Here is a 23,652-nt window from a genome sequence, read left to right as displayed (position 1 = left end):
TGTCACATCCTCTACTGGCTCCGTTCCTTCCCTTTCACACCTTCCCTCTCCCCAACCTATATTTCCTGGAACTGCCTCCCCTCAAGAAAACTATCTGTACCTAAATCCTTATCACAGGGCCTACTTATGGGGGAGCTGAAGGAGAAGGGCATTAATGCCTTTTGGTGGCCGGGAAGGCATCACTGCACATCCTCAGGGCTTGGCAGAGAACAAGGAGGGAGAGAGGGACAGGAGGCTGCAGGGCGGGGCAGCACTGAGGAGCTGGCTTCCCTCTGGGGCACTTGGGAGGGCTTTGTTCAGAAGAGAAGCATGGCAGGCCATGGAGTGGGGTGGCCCACACAGGTACCCTGATGTTACAGATCCCTCTCTCATCCTGATACTGTGTCTTTCCCCAGCCACATCGACCTCCTTTCCATCCCTTGGACACTCCAAATGCGTCCCCACCTTGGGACCTTTCTACTTACTGCACCACTGGATGCCTCCATGAGGCCTCCCGTAATCACTGGGTCTAAACACACACTCCCCACAACACTGTCCTAGATACTGCATCCCGTTGCTATTTTTTATGTTTTGGAGACAGGGTCTCACTCTGTTGCTGTATTAGTCCGTTCTCATGCTGTTAATAAAGACATACTGAGACTGGGTAATTTATCAAGGAAAGAGGTTTAATTGACTCACAGCAGGGCTGGGGAGGCCTCAGGAAACTTACAAGCATGGCGAAAGGGAAAGCAAACATGTCCTCCTTCACATGGCCGCAGCAAGGAGAAGTGCCGAGCAAAGTGGGGAAAATTCCCTGATAAAACCATCAGATCTCATGAGAACTCACTATCATGAGAACAATATAGGGGTAACTGCCAAGTGATTCAATTACCTCACCCTGGATCCCTCCCATGACAGATGAGGATGATGGAAACTCTAATTCAAGGTGAGATTTGGGTGGACACAGCTAAACCCTATCAGTCACCCAGACTCAGTACAGTGACACAAGCATGGCTCACTGCAGCCTCGACCTCCTGGGCTCAAGTGATCCTCCCACCTTGGTCTCCCAAGTAACATGCGCCACCACGACTGGGTAATGTTTTCATTTTTAGTATTGCTATGGGTTGCCCATGTGGCCTAAAACTCCTAGCCTCAAACAGTCCTCCCACCTCAGCCTCTGAAAGTGCTGGCATTACAGGCATGAACCACTATGCCTGGCACCATTGCTATTTTTTCATAGCACCTGACACCACCTGCCAGGATTTTCTTTGTTTGCCAGTTTGCAGACTGTGAGATCTGGGACAGAAGACCTATGCCATCTTGTTTTTCGCTGTGAACAGGCACCTAGAATTGGCCAGCCACCTCCTAGAAGCTCATTCAGGGTTTTCTGGTAATTGAGGGACTCCTGTCTTTGGAAAGCTCAGCCCTGGCTCCCTCATGCTCTTTTATTTCTGTCCCCACCATCATCTCCCTGACTCAGCACCCCAGCGCTTTCAGTGCAAAACCCCAGTAGAGAGGACGTGATTGCCCAGCGAAGGTCAGATGTTCAGTAGGCCAGGAGGCAGTGGGCAGGAAGATCCGGCTAACCTGGCACACAGCTCACCTCACCCCAGGCTTTGGATGGTGGCAATGCCCAGCAGGGCACAGGGCCTTCAATGGCACTCAGCAGGTGTTTGCAGTAGACTCATAAGCAGCCTGGTGTCCAAAGCTGCCCCATTAGCACTGCAGTCAGTTGCCACCCCTGCTACGGAGATTCACTTCCTGGGGCATCTGTGAGTAAAACGTACCTCGTTTTGCTGAGGCAGAAGGTGAGACTGGTTCGTACCCCATCAACAAGAGGCTGCAGTTTGCTGGTGCCCCAGTTCCAATGGTTCCTAACTGCTCAGCCCCAAGATGAATTCCTTCCAGCATATGTGCAGAATATCACTTTGCACATTCATAACTTGAACATCATGCAGAGGTTCATCAAATTTTATTTCCCTTCCCCTCTGAGGAGAACATTTCAGCTTAGCCAGGCTGTTCTATTTCTTTTCCCTTTTTTGCGTCTTTCCTACAAAGAACTCAGAGCACATAGATGTCTGCATAGATTTTCAGGGTGGCTCAGATGCAGGGCTGACATCTTTCAGTGGCCAGAGTCCCTGGTGCTGCAGCCAGGGACTCAAGGGAGGGCGATTCACGGCCCCAGCTGCCCAGGTTTTCTCCTCTTCCTTTGGGGACAGAGGGTGCTGTGGGTAGAGCAGGGGTTTGGAGTGAGTCTGTCTCTGCTGCTACTGTGTGATTTGGGGTGAGGTGCCAAGCCCATCTGGGCCAGTTTCCTCTGACCCAGGCTGGGAGAGTCCAGAGTTCTTGGTGTCTCAGGGAGGCTTAAATTTGATAACCCATGTTACATGCTGGGCACAGTGCCTGGCACGTGGAGGGCTTTGTATGTGTGAATTTCTGTCCCTTCTGCTCCTAATGCCCTTGCCAGACCCCAGAGTGAAGCATGAGCTTGGTCATGACCAGCTTAGGATGAAGATGGCGATGGTGTTTCGAGGCATGGCTAATAATCACGTGGTTATCTCTGACCCTGTATAAGGCCCTCCTCTAAATACTTAGATGTAATTCAGTTAATTTCTGCGACGCCTCTCTGAGGTGTAAGCATTATTGTCATCCCCATTTTACAGATGGCAAATCAAGGCACAGAGAGGGAGACCGACCTGCCCAAGGTCACACAGCTGGTAAGTGCCAGAGCTGGGATTTAAGCCCAGGTCACATAGTCCTTCCCTGTGCCGTGCAGCCTCTTGGGCACTGATCGAGGACCTGGCCACACAGTGGGAGTGAGAGGAGTCCCATGGCTGAGGAGCTCACTGTAGGAGGAGCAGGTGAGGTGAGACACAGCCCATGTGTGCAGTTCTGGGATGATGCGCTCTGTGGAACAGAGCTCATGGGCTCCCTCACGCCCCCACATTTCCTATCTGTGGGAGAGGCCTTTTGAGCCCATTTCATCCAAGTCTCTCCTGCTGTCCTCCTGGGGGCTGGGGACAAGGTGGTGCCATGCGGGGGCCGATGGACAGGAAGGAATTAAACTGTCCCTTTCCCACCCCTTCCCCCCACCCCCCAGGGCCTGTTGGATTACCCTCTGCAAGAGCCGAGTGCATGGCTGAGGAGCAGTTGGGCAGATATGAAATGGTTTTCAGAGCTGTAGAAGAAAGGCATGTTCTGTGTGTGTGCATGTGTATGTGCGCGTGTGTGTGCACGTGATCATGTGGAAGGGCCAGTATGTATGCACACGTGTTGAGTTTGCTGGGTTGGAGAGCCTGCGCCCCCTGATTCCTGCCCCAGCCCTGAGAAACATTTGGAACTAAACCTCCCAGCATCACCCTGTCTGACGTCCCCAAGGAGGGCGTCTTAATCCGGCCTCCCGACGGTTGGGTTGGATGCTGCTGAATGAAAGGTAAATATTTGCAGATCGGGGCTTTCTTGAATACTTAACGTTCAGATCTGGTTTAACAATGTGTGGAAGAAAATGAGACCTGTTGGATTGGATCGCAGAGGGAATTCAGCTGTGCTGAATAAGCGACCCGCTTCACTTGGGCAAGTGACACTGTGTGGGGGACAGAAGCCCGCTGAGCTTCTTGGGAGGGCAGATCTTCCTTCCTGGGACCCCTGCACCTCTCTCTGTAGCACTTAGGACTCTCTGAAATTACTTGTTTATTAATTTACATGTTTATGTCTGCTCCGTTTCCATGTACACTCCGCGAGAGTAGGGAGCCTGCTTTTCCTGGTTTCCACTCTGTCCCAGCACCTAGAACCACAAAGGCTCAATCAATTATGGCATTAATTATTAACAATACTAGGCCAGGCTCAGTAGCTCATGCCTGTAGTCCCAGCACTTGGGAGGCTGAGGCAGGCAAGATCATTTAAGTCCAGGAGTTCAAGACTAGCCTGGGCAACATAGCAAGACTTCATCTCTACACAAATTTAAAAGATTAGCTTGGTGTGGTGGTGTGTGCCTGTGGTCCCAGTTACTTGGGGAGGCTGAGCTGGGAGGATCACTTGAATTCTAGGGGGTCAAGGCTGCAGCGAGCTATGATGGCGCCACTGGTCTCCCACCTTGGCGACAGAATGAGACCCTGTCTCGAAAACCCAAACCAAACCAAAACAACAATATTAATTCTATTGTTTAGTAGAAAGTTATGCAGTGCCTCCTGCTGCAGACACTGAGTGTCTGGCTGACTTCACGCGTTCAGCCCCTGTGGAACACCTGAAGAAACAGACCAGGGTTGGAATTAATTCTGTAATTTACCAGCTGTAAGTCCCCAGGGAGCTGGCTTCCCCTCTCGGAGCTTCAGTTTTCCTGGCTGGAAAATGGGCTAATGCTTACCTTGAGGCTTTGTTGTGAGGACTTTATGAAATGATACAACGATGTTTCTCGTAACAAAGCTGGGGGTCCCCTCCCCCCATGCCCCTCCCCCACCCAGTTAGAGACCTCTGTCTGTGCAGGGCAAGTAAGATACACTCCCTGCCTGAAAACAGGGCCTGTAGCAAGCGGTAGTCCTTGGAGAATCTAGCCCGCAGATGTATTTTGTTTGGTTTGCACAGTGGTTTCAAAATTCTTTTAAAAATCAGGAGATTTTATGTTAAAAATCAAGGTTTTGCAGAAACAGAAAACCAAATATGGCATGTTCTCACTTGTGTGGGAACTAATCATTGGGTACACACGGACATAAAGACGGAGACAACAGACACTGGGGACTGCAAGAGCAGGAAGGGAGGCAGGGAGGCAAGGGTTGAAAAACTCCTGTCGGGTACTGTGTTCATTGTTTGTGTGATGGAATCGACTGAAGGCCAACCTCAGCATCCTGCAATGCACCCGTGTAATGAACCTGCACACGAATCCCTGAATCTTAAAAATATATATATAAGAAATCAAAAATCAGGATTTTTGGCTTTTCGTGAAAAAGAGATCTGGCCACACTGGGCCTGTGTTTCTGCATGGCAACAACAGGCTGAGACACTTGAGTTCGCTGCCCGCTGCTCACAGCACAGCAAAGTGCACTGGGTGCCACAATAGAGTCTCCTGGAAGTGGCTTCAGGCACTACCAGTGCCCCCCTACAGTAGATGATAGAAGAGGCTTCACAGAAGAGACCCCTGAGCTGAGTTTTTCAATACCCATGCAGCATTCACCAGACAGCTTGGCAGTGGGTGAGGGAGGCTATTTCAGGCACAGGGAACAGCATGAGCAAAGGCCAGGAGGGGCCGACACACAAAGCGCATTCAGGAACATCTAAGCGACTTGGTATGACTTGAGAGTGAGCACCTCGGTGGGAGTGGTGCCTGGGTCTCTGATGTCTCTTCTCCTCCCATGGTGTCTGGGGTTGGGGGCTGGTGGTAGCAGCTATCTGTCTATCACTGGGATGCATTTATCTTCTAAGAGAGAGGAGATGGAGTAGGAGCCATCCAAAGCCCCCTTCCTTGATGCCAGTTGCTTGCTGCACTCCAAGCCCAACACAAAGCCATCAGATCTCAGGTCTGCAAGAAACCAGCATGGACAAAATCAGTTTGTGCCCGGGGTAGGAGGGACCTCACCCTGGCTCCATACACATCCGCGGGATTGGCTAAGCAGGGATGGGCTCGTCAACCGCATGTCCCACTAGCTCCTGTTCTCTCTCCCCTGTTTGCTGTGGGGGAGCTTTGTGAAGGACCTGTCTCCACATCCTCACCTCCCACTCACCGTCCAGCCCCCTCCAATCTGGCTCCCACCCCCTCACTCCATGAAGCAGCTCTCAGCAGACTGGCACGGCACCCACCTGCCTCCCGAATCGCTCACTCCTCAGCTCCCACAGCCACGTCGCCTGGTCCTGTGCGCTGACTCCATCTCTGGTTCCCTACATGGCTGTCCTCCCTTCTGTGATGCGTGGCTCCTCATCCTCCATGGCCACGTGGCTGAAAGCTCCCACATTAGGAGAATCCACTCCGCCCTACCCGCTGCCATATGCAGTTGCCTCCTTGGTTTTTCTGCTTGGATTCTCAAAGGCACCTCAGATCAATATGTCCAAGACTCATTCATGATATTCACGCCCCGAAACGCAATCTTATTTCCGTCTCTCCCTCCATCAGTGTCTCTGCTTGTGCAAGCTGGAGGCCGGCAGTCCTGATGGACGCCCCTGCTTCCTCTTCACCACCAATAACCCTCCTGCTCACCACGAGTCCAGGGCCTTCTCTTTATGTCTGCTTCCCTTTTCTCTGTCTCCACTTCTATCATCTAGTCCGTGGCTGCAACAGGGCTTACCTGGGTGAATCCAGCAACTTCCTTCATGGTCGGTCTTCGCACATCTATTTTTGTTCCCTGTAATCTATTCCCACCCCAGAAGCTGGAATGCCTCCTCAGTGTGCTAATGTCATCAGGGTAACAAGATCCTCATATTTCTGCCTGAAACATTGGAGTGGCTTCCCATGGCTCTCAGGACAAAGACCCAATTCCTCAGCGTAACTTTAGAGTCTCGCCCTATACCCCGGGCCCCACCCCTGCACACAGCATCCCCTGATCGTCCGCGGTTCCTCAGCCTGGCCATGCTCCAGCCTCTGCAGCTCTGACCCACTCTTCTCTCTGCTGGAGTGCTGCCTGACCTCTTCCCCACTATCCCCCATGCCAAGCTGGGCAGCATCACGCCTCGGCTATCCTCACGTCTGTTCTCCCTTCCAGTGTCCTCTGGGTGCTGAAAGGGACTTTTGGGGCAAGTCTGGTCTGGAGGTTACATGCTGTCAGTGGGGTCTTTATGGATGGAGGGACTCCTTAGGGGTTGTCAAAGGTAGGGCTGGGGTTTTGGGGTGGGTTACCATGATGCCAGTGATTATTTGTATTGCCAAGTAATCATTGCTAACCCATGTGATTCTAGAAATAACCTCAATGTCTTAATATCTAGAGGTATCTTTTTAAAACACAGTATTGGAGAAACGGGAGACAAAATTGTAAATTACACATAAAGATCAAGTTAAGGCATTGACAAGCGCATGGCTTTATCTCCTGTGTTATTTTCCAAATGTTTTATATCATGATGATATTTACACAGAAAATGGGAAAAAAAAAAAAAGTCTTTCTTAAAAAAGCATTTATTTCCCCCTAACTTGCAATGACCCTTTTGACGTGATGTTATGGAATCTTAATTTACTACCTGCAGTGGTTTGTTTCTTTGCCCCAGATTTCTTTTAGTTCCATTTTTCATTCCATTGTGAATTGCTTATTTAAAAATCACTGTATCTTTTGTCCTCTGCGACTGTTTCTTAGGTGTTTAGCCTCTGGGACGTGTTCAGTCATGGCTCTATCTGACCCGTCTGTCTTCACTGCTTGAATTTTATTTCTTTGTAGCACCTTGCTCTCCTTCACCCCGTGTTGGGGTCCTTTGAAATTGCCGTTTTTCTCGGGAGGAATATGGTGCCCAGAATTGGAGATGGCGCCATGGAGATTCAGAGACTTCTCGCGGTTCCCGCAATTAGATCGCCAGCCAGCGCTCATGCACAGGGGAGGTGAAATCACAAAATGGTACTTGAAGTGAAAACGTGATCAAAGGATGGTGGCAGGAACATCTGAAAAGAACATCTGGAAGGAATGTTCACTCCCTGAACTCTCATGTTTTCTTGTAAATATCCGCCAGCTGGAGGGAGCTTCAGAGGTGGGAAGGAGGTGGCTGGCTCTTTGATCCTGGCCATTTGCAACCAGAACCATGGGGAGTGGATGGGAGGCCTGGGCTGGGCTGAGCCCCTCACCTGCCCAAAGCCTGGGCCCAGTAGCATTGGGATCACCTGGAAGCCTGCTCAAAATGCAGAATCTGAGACCCCCACCTTAGACCTGCTAAATCAGAGGCTTTATGTGAACAAGCTTCTCATAAAGGTGATCTTGGAGCACCTTTAAGTTTGTGAAGTACTGGGCTGCAGGATAGAGCAGGTGCAACTGCGGTCATAGGGTCAGGATGTGGATGCGACCAGCTGAGGCCAGAGGAGAAAGAAGGGCCCTACAGACCAATGCTACTCAAAGTGTGGTCCCTGGACCACTGCCCATTTGCAAACATCCTTTGTAATGTAAGGACAAAAATTAAGATAAATGGAAGCTTTCATAGCAAATTGACATTGCTGGACACCCATGCTTGCCTTTTGCATGCATTTTTTCATTTCATTTTTATTTATTATTAAAAAAAATTGGTCCAAAACAGATAGAAAATTCAGGGGGAGCTGGGCATATTGGCATGCACCTATATAATTCCAGCTGCTGAGATGGGTGGGAAGCTGAGGTGGGTGGGAGGATCACTTGAGCCCATGAATTGGAGGCTGCAGTGAGTTATGATTGCTCCACTGCACTCCAGGCTGGGCAGTAGGGCAAGATCGCATGTCTAAAAAAGAGAAGAAAGGCCGGGTGCAGTGAGTCACATTGTAATCCCAGCACTTGAGGAAGCTGAGGCAGGAGGATCACCTGAGGTTAGGAGTTCGAGACCATCCTGGCCAACATGGAGAAACCCCGTCTCTATCAGAAATACACAAATTAATTGGGTGTGGTGGTGGGCACCTGTAATCTTAGCTACTCAGGAGACTGAGGCAGGAGAATCGCTTGAAACTGGGAGGCGGAGGTTTCAGTGAGCCGAGATTTCGCCATTGCACTCCAGCCTGGGCAACAAGAGCAAAACTCCGTCTCAAAAAAAAAGAAGAAGGAAGAAGGAAGACGAAGATGACAAAGAAGAAGGAGGAGGAGGAGGAGGAGAAAATTAAGGGGGTCAGGGAGTCTTAGTCTTTTATTACAGATGGTGGCAGAAGCACAGCATGTAGGCTGTTAATTCATACAAGACAGTGGCTGGAGATTTGGGAAACAGAACCATCCTGGGGCTAAAGAGAGAGGCTGGCTTTGAGGATGGCATAGATGGGGCTGTATGGGGTGGAGAACATGCTGGGGGATGGGAGCCTGGAGCAGGGGCAGTGGAGGCTGCGGAGGCGATAGGACGCATGGCACCCACCCTTGCTACAGCAGAGATGGGCCCTGGTGGGCACCCTGATGATGCTCCTGGCTGCTGTGGCCATGTTCGGCCCTGGAATCAGGCTGGCAGGTACAGTGTGGCCTCCTAGTGAGACATCGATTCTGGTCCTCCCTGAAACCCTCCCTCAGTGTCCTCAGAGCCTCCCAGCTCCATTACTTGCCTGCATCCATCTCTTCTCTTAAAAAGAGCAAACACCCGGCCTCCATCAGACTCCAGACTGTGGTGGGCTATTGGGGACGATGACTGTGGGATGGCAGATGGCACAGTCACCTCCAATACCTCGCAGCAGTTCTGGCAGAGCCAGTGATGGAGGATCCCCAGCCCCACTTTCCACGGGGACCTCACAATGCAAATCTGCCCGGGATGGGTCTGATAGGGAATCCCCTGCCTGCCGGGAGTCCACAGGGTACAGTGGAAACTCGCTCCAGCTCCAGGGACTGTAAACCCAAGCTCAGATCCCAGCTCTACCACAATGCAGCTGCAGGGCTGGAACCACCAGGACTGCTCATGGAGACCCATTGTGCATATCTCCTCCCAGCTCCACATTCAGTAATGTCACCCAGGTCCTTTCAGTTCAGCCATGGCGGGAGTATTTATCCCACTGAAGTTCACAAACACTGAATCAGTGATCTTTCTTGTATTGGACAGCCAGCCTACCACGAAACCAGGCAAAAGTGACGAATCTATCTTTGCCTCGACTTTCCCATCTGTGAAATGGGGCTGGTGCTGTTCACGCCTGAACAGTGCCTCTGTCACCGTTGCCTTTCCCTGGGGCTCTTCCATCTTTCTAGGCACCACAGTTTCTACTCACCCTTCACTTCCACTCTGAAGCTCAGTCCCCAGTTTGGGGGACTCTGTCTTTTCTGGGGCAAATGGCAGTGTTGTGACTTCCTATGGGTTCTGCCTACCCTGAATCCAGACGTTTTTTGATACCTCGAAGCCCTTCCTCTGCTTCTTGCAAAAATATTCCTTTCCCAAAGCAATGACAGTGGCAGCTCTAGATGCTGGAATGGAAGAAAGGGTGTGTGTTTGAGGAGGGCACTGGATAGTGCATTACAGCAGTTCATACCTTCCACCGCCGGAACTGGAGGGTGGGGCTGAATGTGCAGTCACAGAGTGACAGGACCAGAAAGACCCCAGAGGTGATGATGATGGTGACAATAATAATATGATGATGATGATAATAATGGCAAGCACCAGGCAGTGTTCTCAGTACCACTCCAAATAGCTTGAGCTTTATGTTTATTTATTGTTTTATTTGTTTGAGACAGGGTGTCGCTCTGTCACCCAGGCTGGAGTGCAGTGGTGCAATCACAGCTCATTGCAGCCGCCTTGGGCGATCCTCCCACCCAGATACTCCCGAGTAGCTGGGACTACAGGCATGTGCCATAGCACCTGGATTTTTTTTTTTTTTTTTTGGTAGAGACTGAATCTCCCTATATTGTCCAGAATGGTTTGCATTATTGATCAGTAATCCTCATAACAATCACAAGAATAGGTACATTATACTCCCACTTATCAGATGAAAAAAATCAAGACATGTCCAGGCACGTGACTGGTGAGTAGCGGAGCCACTGCCCCAGTCCCTGAAGGGATGTGACATACGAGGGGTGCCTGGTTCCACATGCTGCCAGTTCGAGTACTGTTTCACACCAAGCATCCCCATCAACCCTTCAAGGACCTTATTTAGATTTGTGAGTGTGTTAGTCCATTTCACATTGCCATAAAAGAATACCTGAGGCTGGGTAATTTATAAGGAAGAGAGGTTTATGTGGCTCATGTTTCTGCAGGCTCTACAAGAAGCATGGTGCCAGCATCTGCTCAGCTTCAGGTGAGGCCTCAGGAAGCTTTTACTCATAATAGAAGGGGGAGCAGGTATATCACACAATGAGAGAAGGAGTAAGAGAGAGGGGTGGAGACTCCAGGCTCCTTTAAACAACCAGCTCTCTCCTGAGCTAATGAGAACTCACTCATTACCAAGCCGTTCATGAGGGACCAAAATACCTCTCACCATTGGAGATCGCATTTCAACATGAGATTTAGAGGGGACAGATATCCAAACCGTATCAGTGGATGTTTCTTACACCACCATCTTATTTAAAAAGCAAGTCTGGCTGGGTGTGATGGCTCATTCCTATAATCCTAGCACTTTAGGAGGCTGAGGCAGGAGGATTGCTTGAGCCCAGGATGGAGGCTGCAGTGAACTATGATTGTACCACTGCACACAAGCCTGGGTGACAGAGTGAGACCCTGTCTCAAAATAAATAAATAAATAAAGCAAGTCTGTCTTCATGTCTTCAGAAAATGCAGAATGTTTCCTGCAGGAAATTACAGTTCAAATCAGAGGACGCCGTCACCTGGTGACATTTGCCTTTGCTCCTTTTTCAACAGGGAGCTCAGCACTGCTGATGACCCTTGGCTGCTTCCCCTGTGGGCTACTCTTAGCTTGAAACTGTTTTTTCTCCTTCTCTTGCCTCCCTTCCTCCTTCCCTTCCTTTTTTTGTTGTGTTGCTTTGTTTTGTTTTGTTATCGTCTTTTTTCTTTTTGAGACGGAGTCTCCCTCTGTCACCAGGCTGGAGTGCAATGGCGGGATCTTGGCTCGCAACCTCCACCTCCCGCGTTCAAGCGGTTCTCCTGCCCCAGCCTCCGGAGTAGCTGGGATTATGGGTGCCCGCCACCGCACCCGGCTAATTTTTGTATTTGTTCTTGTATTATTTGCGACACATTGTGCTAGATCTTGAGGCTACAAGCATAGAATGAATGAAACTGCATTCTTCCCTCTGAGTTGAAAATGTATTAAGGGGGTCGGGTGCAGTGGCTCATGCCTGTAATCCCAGCTTTTTGGAAGGCCAAGGTGGGAGAATTGCTTGAAGCCAGGAGTTCAAGACAGTGAGACCTGGTTTTTACAAGAAATGAAAGAATTATCTGGGGTGGTGGTGTGTGCCTGTAGTCTCAGCTACTTGGGAGGCTGAGGTGGGAGGATCCCGTGAGCCCAGAAGGTTGAGGTTACAGTGAGATATGATCATGCCACTACATTCCAGCCTGGGTGATAGACTGAGACTCTGGCTCAAAGAAAAAGAAAAAAAAAAGGAAGAAAGAGAAAATGGGCTGGGTGCAGTGGCTCACGCCTGTAATGCCAGCACTTTAGGAGTCCGAGGAGGGCAGATCATGGAGGTTGGGAGTTCGAGACCAGCCTGACCAACATGGAGAAAACCCATCTCTATTAAAAATACAAAATTAGTCAGGCATGGTGGCTCATGCCTGTAATCCCAGCTACTCGGGAGGCTGAGACAGGAGAATGGCTTGAACCTGGGAGGCGGAGGTTGCTGTGAGCCAAGATCGTGCCATTGCACCCCGGCCTGAGCAACAAGAGCGAAACTCCATCTCAAAAAAAAAAAATGGAAATGTATTAGGGAAGATAGACTTTTAGACTATTAGAGAGGTTTAAAAATAGCAGTAGTGAACATGCTCTGAGCCCATCTTTTGTGGCAGGTCCTGGGCTGTCCTTACAACAACCAGGGAGGCAGTGGCTGTTGCTGTTACTGTCGTGAGGTGACCACTGCTGTTATGCCCCGTGCACACTTAAGAAAACAGATCCAGAGCGGCCGGATGAGCTGTACAAGGCCAGGCAGCCTGTTCACAGCAGAGCTGAGCTCAGCCGCGGTTCCTACTCACTCCAGGGCCCAACGTCTCTTTGTGCCCAAAGCCTGCCCTTGTCCCCTCTGTGTTTCCTGCCAGGGAGACCCGCCGTTGGGGGCACTCAGCCCTCGCCCAGAACCACTGTCAAGCCCCAAGCAGGGCCAGAGGGCAGCCAAGACCCTGCAGGTTCTGCAGATCTGGTGTCTTCCTTGCTGAATCTGGTGGAGAGTTTCAAATTTGTGCAAGGAAACCAGCTCTTTCCAGAAGGGCAATACTGCATCATAGAAAGACGGGCAGTCCCGGCTTGGAGCTCAGCTTCCTCTCTTAGATGTGAGCAGGTCAGCAGCACTGATCACAATAGCAAGGACACAGAATCAACCTAAATGCCCATCAGTGGTAGACTGGATAGAGAAAATGTGTTACATACACACTATGGAATACTACACAGCCAGGAAAAAAGAACAAGATGGTGTCCTTTGCAGCAACATGGATGGAACTGGAGGCCATTATCCTTAGCAAACTAACGCAGGAACAGAAAACCAAATACTGCCTGTTCTCTTTTGAAAGTGGGAGCTAAACATTGAGAACACATGGACACAAAGAACAGAACAAGATATGCTGGGGCCTACTTGAGGGTGAAGGGTGGGGCAGGGAGGGGATAAAAAGGCCAGCCATCAGGCACTATGCTCATTACCTGGATGACAAAATAATCTATACACCAAACCCCCATGACATGCAATTTCCCTATATAACAAACCTGCTAGTACCCTGAACCTAAAATACTAGTTAAAAAATACAAAAAGCACACTTGTAATCCCAGCACTTTGGGAGGCTGAGGCGGGTGGATCAGTTGAGGTCAGGAGTTCAAGACCAGCCTGGGAAGCATGGTGAAACTCTGTCTCTACTAAAAACACAAAAATTAGCCGGGTGTGGTGGTGCATGCCTGTAGTCCCAGCTACTCAGGAGGCTGAGGCAGTAGAATCACTTGAACCAGGGAGGCGGAGGTTGCAGTGAGCTGAGATAATGCCACTGCACTCCAGCCTGGGTGACAAAAATAAATAAATAAGTAAGTAAGTAAATATAAAAAGGAAGTGAGTGGGTTCCATGATGCAGCTCAAACAGTACCTCCCTGAGAAGCCTCCACTGGTCCCTGCACCAGTGGTTTTCAACCCAGCCTGCACATTCCAGACCCGCTCCCTGCCCCCCGTAATTAACAACTCCCGTGGTGGCTTTGCTGTGTAGCCAAGCAGAGAACCACTGGGTTTGACCTGGAGTCCACATGCCATCCTCGAAAGCCAAACCCTGCCCACCGCCCGCTGTTGTCCACCCCCATTTGTTTCTATCTCCTCTGCAGCTGTTTTCACGGCAGGGGCAGAGTTGAGTAGTTGTGAGAGAGACCATACGGCTTGCAAAGCCTCACATATTTACTATCTGAACCTTTACAGGAGACGTTCACCAATCTCTGTACTAGATAGTATTGGCCCTGCCAACCTTCATATCGTTCTGGCCTGAAGCTTAAGACATGCAGCCACGGTTATCTGTGCATGGGTAAAACCAGCAGGAGTTTCTTGAGGGCAGGGGCCTGTCTGGATGATCCCTGTGGCCCCCAAGCCCAACACAAGGCCTGGCTCTGTCCTTGGCAGGTGTTACTGGATATGTCAGCTGTTGAGAGGGGGTTTCTGGGCAGCAAGGCTTGGGTGATGAGGGAGGGAAGGTATTGTGCCAGGCTGGACTGACTAACTCCTTAGACATCGGCCCCTTTGCTCATAGGGTCCCACTTCCCAGGGCTGAGGCTCCCAGCAGAGGTCAAGGAGATGCCCAGCGTGAGGCATGGAGGAAGATGACATGTCAGAGGGGAAACCCAGAGACACCAGGCCTGGTGGCTCATACCTGCAACACCAGCACTTTGGGAGGCTGAGGCGAGTGGATGCCTTGAGGCCGGGAGTTTAAAACCAGCCTGGTCAACATGGTGAAACTCCGTATCTACTAAAAATATAAAAAATTAGCCAAGCGTGGTGGCACACCCCGGTGATCCCAGCTACTCAGGAGACTGAGGCAGGAGAATTGCCTGAACCCAGGAGGTGGAAGTTGCAGTGAGCCGAGATCACGGCACTGCACTCCAGCCTGAGAGCGAGACTCTGTCTCAACAGCAACAAAAAGGAACCAGGAGAGCTGGGAGCCTAGGATGGATGGAGGGATTGGTTCAAGGTCAAGGCTGTGAAAAAGCAGGAGGATGCTGGAAACCCGTTATGCAATGGGACTGGCCTCTGTTGACCTAAGGGTGCTGGATGTGGCCAGGGAGGTGGCATTCCAGGGTGAGGATGGGGCTGTTACCTGGTCCACCTTCCCATCCAGTGTTTGAGTCCAGTTATGACTTCATTACTGGTGAGACTCCAGTCCTGAACACCTCTGGTGACAGAAACTCACCACGTGCAGCAGCATTTGGAAGAGTTAGCAAAGATGAGAAAACACCTAAATCTCTATCATTGGGGGTATTGAATATTAATTATTCTTTTTTTTTTTGAGACGGCGTTTCGCTGTTGTTACCCAGACTGGAGTACAATGGCACGATCTCAACTCACCGCAACCTCAGCCTCCTGGGTTCAAGCAATTCTCCTGCCTCAGCCTCCTGAGTAGCTGGGATTTCAGGCACACACCACCATGCCCAGCTAATTTTTGTATTTTTAGTAGAGATGGGGTTTCACCATGTTGACCAGGATGGTCTCGATCTCTTGAACTTGTGATCCACCCGCCTTGGCCTCCCAGAATGCTGGGATTATAGGCATGAGCCACCGCACCCGGCCAATTATTTTTTTATATACAGCTATAAGAAAGAAATGTAAGATCTAGGTATGCTCAAATGAAAAATTTATGGATAAGTTAAAAAAAACTCAGGTTCAAAACAGAATGTTTACGTCTATTCGTGTAGAAAAAGTATTAATTCTGAAAAGATAAATACCAAACTGCAAACATTGTTGATCTCATTATATGGAGATGTGATTATAGGGGACTTTGGCTGTCTCTGTGGCATTGAGATTTTGTTTGTTTGTTTTTGGAACAAGCTTGTGTTATCAGGAAGATAACCGAGATGTTTTTATTAAAAGATTTTTTTGGGGCCAGGCACAGTGGCTCATGCCTGTAATCCCAGCACTATGGGAGGCCAAGGCAGGTGGATCACCTGAGATCAGTTCAAGACCAGCCTGGCTAACATGGTGAAACCCTGTCTCTACTAAAAATACAAAGTTAGCCAGGCGTGGTGGCACATGCCTGTAATCCCAGCTACTTGGGAGGCTGAGACAGGAGAATCGCTTGAACCCAGGAGGTGGAGGTTGTGATGAGCTGAGATCATACCCCTGCACTCCAGCCTGGGCAACAGAGTGAGACTCCATCTCAAAAAAATTTTTAAAGACTTTAAAAAAAGACATTATCTTTTTACTGAACGAAAATGTGCCTTTCTACAGCATCAGCATGCATTCCTTTGGTTTGGTGTCTAGGACCACCCAGGCCACAGGAGATGTTTCTAAGCAGAAAATATTCAGAATATGTTCCCTGGGAAGTACAGGCCTATCTTGGTACAGACAGTGCAGATAGTCCTTGTGTAGTGTTATTCAATGCCTGACCCTTTTTTCTTTTTGACACAGGGTCTTGCTCTCTTACCCAGGCTGAAGTACAGTGATAAGGTCATGGCTCATTGTGGCTTCTGTCTCCTGGGCTCAGGTGATTCTCCCACCTCAGCTTCCCAGGTAGCTGGGACCACAGGCACAGATCGCCACTCCCAGCTAGGATTTGTAAAGATGGGGTTTCACCATGTTGCTTAAACTGGTCTCGAACTCTTGGGCTCAAGCAATCTGCCTGCCTCAGCCTCCCAAAGTGCTGGGATTACAGGCATGAGTCACCACACCCAGCCTTACCTGCTATTTTCCACCTCAAGTGCAAGCTTGTCTTCCCTGCTAGGCTGGAAGATCTCTGAGGGCAGAGATTGTGAAATAGACATTTCTGTTCTCCACACAGCATCTGATGCCAACAGAGAAGGTTTTCAGGAAGTTTCTGGTGAATGAGTGAATGAATGAATGAATGATGATTATCAATATATGAGTATCTCTCTCCCTCCTACTAAGAACACTTTGGCATTACTAGCTTTTCATTCTTACCTTCCCCATATCTTTTCCTCCAGCTTGGGCTTCCAGGATGTGAAAGGAGGAATAAGAAGTGATAGGAAGAGTCAGGAAACAGAGATAGGGCATTTGCTTTGGAAAGGATTGAGCCTTCCTTGCATGAGAGAAAAGAAGATAGCAGTGGAAAGACAGAGAGGGTGGGGAAAAGGGAAGATGCCACACCAAGGGCAATGGAGAGAGTTTAGGGGAAGTGTCGAAAGTGAGACACAGGCAGGGTGAGAGAGATTTTAGGACAGCTGCAAGACAAGTGAGGGAAAAGAGAGGGATGGAGGAAAGATGTCAAGCTGTGTGGGTTGGAGAACCCACTGTGTGCTTCAGGAGAAACAATAATGATTCGGTATTTTTTTTCTCAGACAGGGTCTCACTCTGTTGTCTGGACTGGAGTGTAGCAGTGTGATCAAGGCTCACTGCAACCTCAGTCTCCTGGGCTCAAAGGATCCTCCCACCTCAGCCTCCTGAGTAGCTGGGACCAGAGGCACACATGACTACACCACATGCACTGGCTTATTTTTTTATTTTTTCTAGACATGGGGGTCTTGCTGTGTTGCCCAGTCTGGAGCACAGTAGTGCAATCATGGCTCATTGCAGCCTTGACCTCCTGAGCTCAAGCACTCCTCCTACCTCAGCCTCCTGAGTAACTGGGACTAGAAGCACACATCACCACTCCAGCATGCACTGGCTTTTTTTTTTTTTTTTTAGATATTTTCTAGAGATGTGAGTCTTGCTGTGTTGCCTGGGTTGGTCTTGAACTCCTGGTCTCAAGTGATCCTCCTGCCTTGGCCTTCAAAATGCTAGGAAAACAGGCATGAACCACTGAGCCCAGCCTGGAGTTGTTCTTATCTGGGAGGACTAGATTGTGTTTCTATAATGTGATGCCCATTTGGACTGAACCATGTGGAGCTCTGGACTTTACTTGAGTTACAAAGGCATATGTGCAATGAAGGAACATGGCCTCACCCATTCTCGGCCCCAGTCATCAGTGGGACGTGGGTGAGGGTATAGGTTTGGAAGTGTGTCAGAGGCCATGCACCTGCCTCCAGTATCCAGGTCCTCATCAGCCTCTGCTCCATGCTTCTCCTCTGCTGCCACTCCACAGAGGCTGCTCCCTCTGGAACCACTGTAACCCTGAGATGACAGAGGAGAGAGAAACCACACTGAAAAGCTCTTGCAATTGTTGATGGAAAAGAACACTGTGCCAGAAGTTGGAAGACCGGGGCTTTGAGAGTATACAGAATTATCTTTAGGAAGTGTTTTGATATAGTTAAGAAATACTTCGGCTGGGCGCAGTGGCTCACTCCTGTAATCCCAGCATCTTGGGAGGCCGAGGTAGGCAAATCACGAGGTCAAGAGATCGAGACCATCCTGGCCAACATGGTGAAACCCCATTTCTACGTAAAAAAAAAAAAAAAAATAATAGCTGGTCATGGTGGTGCATGCCTGTAGTCCCAACTACTTGGGAGGCTGAGGCAGGAGAATTGCTTGAACAAGGGAGCCAGAGGTTGTAGTGAGCCAAGATCACACCACTGCACTCCAGCCCTGGCAACAGAATGAGATTCCATCTCAAAAAGAAAAGAAATGTTTCCCAGAGCCAAGCACAGTGGCTCATGCCTATAATCCCATCGTTTTGGGAGGCAGCAGGAGGATCCCTTGAAGCCAGGAGTTTGAGATCAGCCTGGACAACACAGCAAGATCCCATCTCTATAGAAAAATTGAAAAATGTAAAAATAAGCTAGATGTACATACTTGTAGTCACAGCTACTTGGAAAGCTGAGGCGGGGGGATTGCTTAAGCCCAGGAAGTTGGAGGCTGCAGTGAGCTCCGATTTCACTACTGCACCCCAGCCTGGGTGACAGAGTGAGACCTTGTCTGTGGGGGGTAAAAAGTGCTGCTTAGTGAATAAAAGCCTGCCGCCCCCCAATCAGAAAATAAAGTGAGTCAAAAAGAAGCCTGCAGAGTTAACTCCCTACATTCATTACATAGGAATAATTAACCTTTTGGTGTATATTCTGCCAAAATAATTTCTGTGCATATCAATGTATAATGCTGAAAACAAATGAAACTGTGCATATCTTTTGTAATATACCATTTGCACATAATCGATGTCCCTCTTTTTGACAGAATGATGGGTTTGCATCCCACCTGCCTCTAATTGATTAGCTGCATGGCTCTGGGTTGGTCACATCACCTCCAAAAGCCTCAGTTTCTTCATCAATAGAATGGGAATAATGATGCCCATCTCAAAATCATGAGGTTGTGGTCAAAATCCCATGGGGCGGAGGGTAGAAAGTTACTTTGCAAAATGTTCTCCAGAGGAGGGAAGACTGCACTTTCTCAGGTCCCCGGGTCTCTGTCCATTCATCCTTCTCTTTCCTACCCAGGTTTTTTGTTTTGTTTTGTTTTGTTTTCCAGGATGGAGAAGAGGGACGGAATCGAGGAGGAGGACTTTCACCTAGACTGCCGCCACGAGAGATACCCTGCCCGTAAGTAGACTGTTTGTGGGTACCTGCTACGACAGATTCGTGGGCTGCCAGGGGAGAAGAACCCCTGGAGATGAGTCAAGCTAGCCCCCTCCCCGCACTGCACCCTGCATTCTCCCACAAACACATCACAGATGAGGAAACTGAGTCTGGTGTCTCTGGGTAGCAAGCTCTGCACGCAGCTTTCCCACAGCCTTCCCAGTCAGGGTGGGATGCTAAGAAAGGAAAGAAGAGACTGCGGTGCCAGGCAGGCAGGGAAACCCCAGCTCAAGGCCAGTCCCGGGTTAGCCACTAGCCTGAGGGAGGACAGTCCTCGCTAGAAGGAGCTGAGGCAGGGAGGGCGACCATGGACAGGACTCATTTGAGCTGTGGACACTCTTGGCAGCTTAGATGCATTCACTTCAAACACTTTGCTGCGGGCCACACCGTGAGGCAGAATCTGGGGTACTGCTCAGAAAACAAATGTCAGGATCAGAAAGCAATGCAGAGAAGAACCAAGGTAAGATTAAAGTTAAATGGTCAGATCTCGGCTGAGCCTGTTGAATGCACACAACATGTTCGCCACCCCACCCCACTCTGTCCTAAGGGCTTTTCATGCCTGATCTCATATCCTTGCTTAGCCCCAACCCCTGCAGCTGGGATTGTTGCCTAGATTTTGCAGATGAGGAAATTAAGGCTCAGCGAGGTGGAGTAACTAGCCCAAGGTCACACAGCTTAGCTAGTCACTGGCAGAGGAGTCACAGTAGGTATCATCGGTGCCCTGGCCACCTCTCTCAGACCTTTAGGAAGCTCCAGGGGCTTCTATCTGTATCTGCATCTCTGTGCCTGGAGGCAGGCTGGAAGTGCTAGGGAAGTTGGTGTATACATACCCCGGCTCCCTCACCCTGGAGTGGGATCCCCCTGAGGCATGTGCTCTGCAGTTTCTCTGCAGAATAAGGAGTCAGTGATCATGAGGTTTAGTAGCTCTCCCCCCCCATCTCTGTCCCACTTTTCCTCTCTGTCCAATTCCCCTGTACCCCCTAAATATATCACTGGCACTCAAATTCTTATCTGTGGGTCTGCTGCTGGGGAATCCAAACTAAGAAGGCAGAGATTTAAACACAGGTTTGGCTGATTCCAAATCCTTTGATTCTAGTAATTGAATGAGAAATGGCTCTGCTAGTGGCGAGGAGACAGAGGAGAGGGAAGAGAGCCCAATTTTGGCCTGTGAGGAACAGGGGATAGCACTGAAGTGAACACACACCATGGTTTCAAGTCTGTGCTAGCATGGAGGGCTTCCTGGAAGAGGGGATCAGAAACCAGGGGATGGCTGTGTTTGGAGAACTCCTGCTGCAGGGATAAAGTAGTGAAGAACTCTGATATAGAGAGGGCCTCGGAAAGCACACAGTGGGGATAGGGGCTGAGAATCCTGGAACACTCCAGAATGTCCTCAGCTCCCATATTTGGGAGTGAGCCTCCCCAGGCTCCCTGGAGAATGGGCAGGAGATCCTGGATGGAAAGAGGCCTTGGGGTTTCTCTTAAGGGCCTCTGGGGGCCTAGGTGGAGGTCCCCGCCACTGGAAGAATCAAGGCCCTGTGGACCTAGAAGCAAGGCCTGGAATTAAGGAGAGTTCTCAGGGTCAGAGGAAATGGCAAAAGCCTCCACCCACCCCAATCCCAGCCCCACAGCCCTCCACCTGGCCCCAATCCCAGCCGCACAGCCCTCCACCCGGCCCCCAATCCCAGCCCCACAGCCCTCCACCCGGCCCCCAATCCCAGCCCCACAGCCCTCCACCCGGCCCCCAATCCCAGCCCCACAGCCCTCCACCCGGCCCCCAATCCCAGCCCCACAGCCCTCCACCCGGCCCCCAATCCCAGCCCCGCAGCCCTCCACCCGGCCCCCAATCCCAGCCCCACGGCCCTCCACCCACCCCAATCCCAGCCCCTGCAACCCTCCCTCCACCCCAATCCCAGTCCCCGCAGCCCTCCCCCACCCCCAAATCCTGTCCCCACAGCCCTCCCCCACCCCAATCCACGTCCCCCTAGCCCTCCTCCAACCCTCAATCCCAGTCCCCACAGCCCTCCCTCCCGCCTCCAATTCCAGTCCCCATAGCTCTCTCTCTACCCCTAATCCCAGTCTCCAAAGCTCTCCCCCACCCTCAATCCCAGTTCCCACATCCCTCCCCCCACCTTCCATCTCAGCTCCCACAGCCACCCTCTTGCCCTGGTGCCTAGCGCCCCCTCAAGCAGCATGATCTTGTGAAAGAATCATCAGACTCATTCGATAAGTCAACAGTCTGGACAATTTCGTCTTTCATTCCTTGGTGAGTGTTTATTGAGCATCTGCTGCACATCAGCCCTGTGGGCGCTGGAGAGACAGCAGGGAGTCAGGCAAGACCAAAGCCTCTGGTCTGAGAGAGAATCATTCAGTAAGGGAGCTCAAAAACAAACAAGGGAGGAACATGTGGTGATGGGAGGGCACAGAGAGGGGCACTCCTTCAGAGTCAACACGCTGAGAAGCCAGGAAGCTGGGCCCTAAAGGGTGAGGAGTCAGCCAGACGAAAAGCTTTGCAGGCAGAAGGACCTGTGTGTCCCAGAGCCAGAAGGGGCCAGACGGTGCTTGTGGAATAGCCAGGAGACCAGGGCGGCTGAGGCAGGAAGGGCATTGGGAGGCCTGGAGGGCTGGAGGGGCTGCGGGTGGCAGGAGGCAGGACAAGGACGGAGTTTACTATGCAGTGAAGAAGTTGATTCTGCAGCAGGGAGCCTGGGGCGTTTTAAGCAGGGAGAAGACATGTCCTTGTTATTTCTCTCTCTGTGTGTCCCTCCCTATTTCTTCCTTGTCTGTCTATCTGTTTGTCTGTCTACCTATCTATCCAATCTATTCATCCATCTATCATCTATCCATCCATCCATCAACCATCTATTATTCATCTATCAATCATCTCTCTATCCATCTATCAATCATCTCTCATCTATAAATTCTATCATCTATCTGTGTAATCTATCCATCATCTGTCAATCCTTTATCAATCCTATCATCTATCTATTTATCGATCCACCTATCATCTGTCTATAGATCCTATGGATCCTATCCACCATCTATCCATTCTATCTATCTACCTATCATCTGTCATTTATCTATCAAACATCTACCTCTCATCTTTCTATTCTATCATCTACTCTATATCTGTTTCTATCCATCTGTCTATCACCTATCTCTCTATCATCTATGTATGTCTTTATCATTTCTCTCTGTCATCTCTGTCTCTTTCAACTACCTCTTTCTCTATTTTTCTGTATGTGGGGGAAAAGGATCAGAGAGGAGCCAAACTCAAGGCTGGGAGACCATCTTGAAACCTACAATATGCACAGAATGTTTGCTGCTGCAGTCATTTTTGGGAGACATGATGGTGGTGGCCTGACTGTGGTGTTGGGGATAAAAGTGGATAGATCAAGGACCCTCTGCTGGTAGAATTTCCACAGTGTCTTGGTTTGGGTTTCCCTGGAAGTCCCTTGAGATGTGGATACAACAGCAAGTGCTTTATTTTGGTGATCAAAGAAAACCCAACTAGGAGTGAGGAAGAGAGACTAAGAAAGGAAGAAAGGCAACCAGTCAGAGGCACAGTGTTGAACCCACTGGGGACTAGGGGCGTCGGTGCAGAGCATACACATCGGAGTCTTCCTCCCAGATAGGAAGGCAGGCGACTCTCCTGGGCCATTGTTCAAGGGCTGCTGAGGGGAGGCTCGGGTGCGTGAGTTCCCTGGCAGTCATGGCTCGGGGGGTGGGCGGAGGGGCTTGGGGCTGGATGAAGAAAGCCCTCCTTGAACAGTTGGAGGTCAGCAGCGTGCACCTCCACCTGGGGGATAGCATCAGATACGTGACTGATCCAAGTGAGGACCAGAGGAAGGGAGGAACCTAGGATATGTGCAGAATTTTTGTCCCAGCAGGCAGGGGCACGGGGTCCCTGACTGATGGAAGGACATGGGGTGGGGTCGGTTTGCGAAGGGCAAAGTTGCTTTGTCTGTGTGGAGTCTGAAGGGCCGGTGAGGGCCTCTAGAAGGCAGCCAGATCAATGGAGGGGAGCTTAAAAGGGTGGCAGGGAGACAGGCAGATGGAGTGGTGTGTGTCTTAATCCCATCTCTTTGGTGGGAAGGTGGGGACAAGGTGGGAGGATCACTTGAGGCCAGGAGTTTGAGACCAGCCTGGGTAACATAACAAGACCCCATCTCCAAAAAAAAGTAAAAATTACTGCGCATGGTGGTGCAAGCCTGTATTCTCAGCTACTCTGGAGGCTGAAGTGGGAGGACTGCTTAAGCCCAGGAGTCTGAAGCTGTAGTGAGCTATGATTGCACCACTGCACTCCAGCCTGGGTGACAGAGCGAGACTGTCTCTTAAAAACA

The 23,652-nt window shown here is 50.2% G+C and overlaps 1 protein-coding gene across 6 annotated transcripts in view; it reads left to right on the top strand.

The window, feature by feature from the left end:
• GSG1L (GSG1 like) overlaps nucleotides 1–23,652 on the top strand; it is a 279,871-nt gene that overhangs the window by 241,746 nt on the left and 14,473 nt on the right. For 3 of the 6 annotated variants that reach the window (XM_035267252.3, XM_035267254.3, XM_035267250.3), the window contains 2 exons: nucleotides 2,643–2,696; nucleotides 19,206–19,276. In XM_035267252.3, the coding sequence (XP_035123143.2) occupies nucleotides 2,643–2,696; nucleotides 19,206–19,276 (125 nt within the window). The remainder of the gene's footprint in view (nucleotides 1–2,642; nucleotides 2,697–19,205; nucleotides 19,277–23,652) is intronic. The other 3 variants (XM_035267255.3, XM_035267253.3, XM_078345005.1) reach the window with 1 other exon arrangement.

The sequence above is a fragment of the Callithrix jacchus genome, chromosome 12, assembly GCF_049354715.1.
Source record: "Callithrix jacchus isolate 240 chromosome 12, calJac240_pri, whole genome shotgun sequence".
In the NCBI taxonomy this organism is placed as follows: domain Eukaryota; kingdom Metazoa; phylum Chordata; class Mammalia; order Primates; family Cebidae; genus Callithrix; species Callithrix jacchus.
This window is presented reverse-complemented; position numbering and strand designations above follow the sequence as displayed.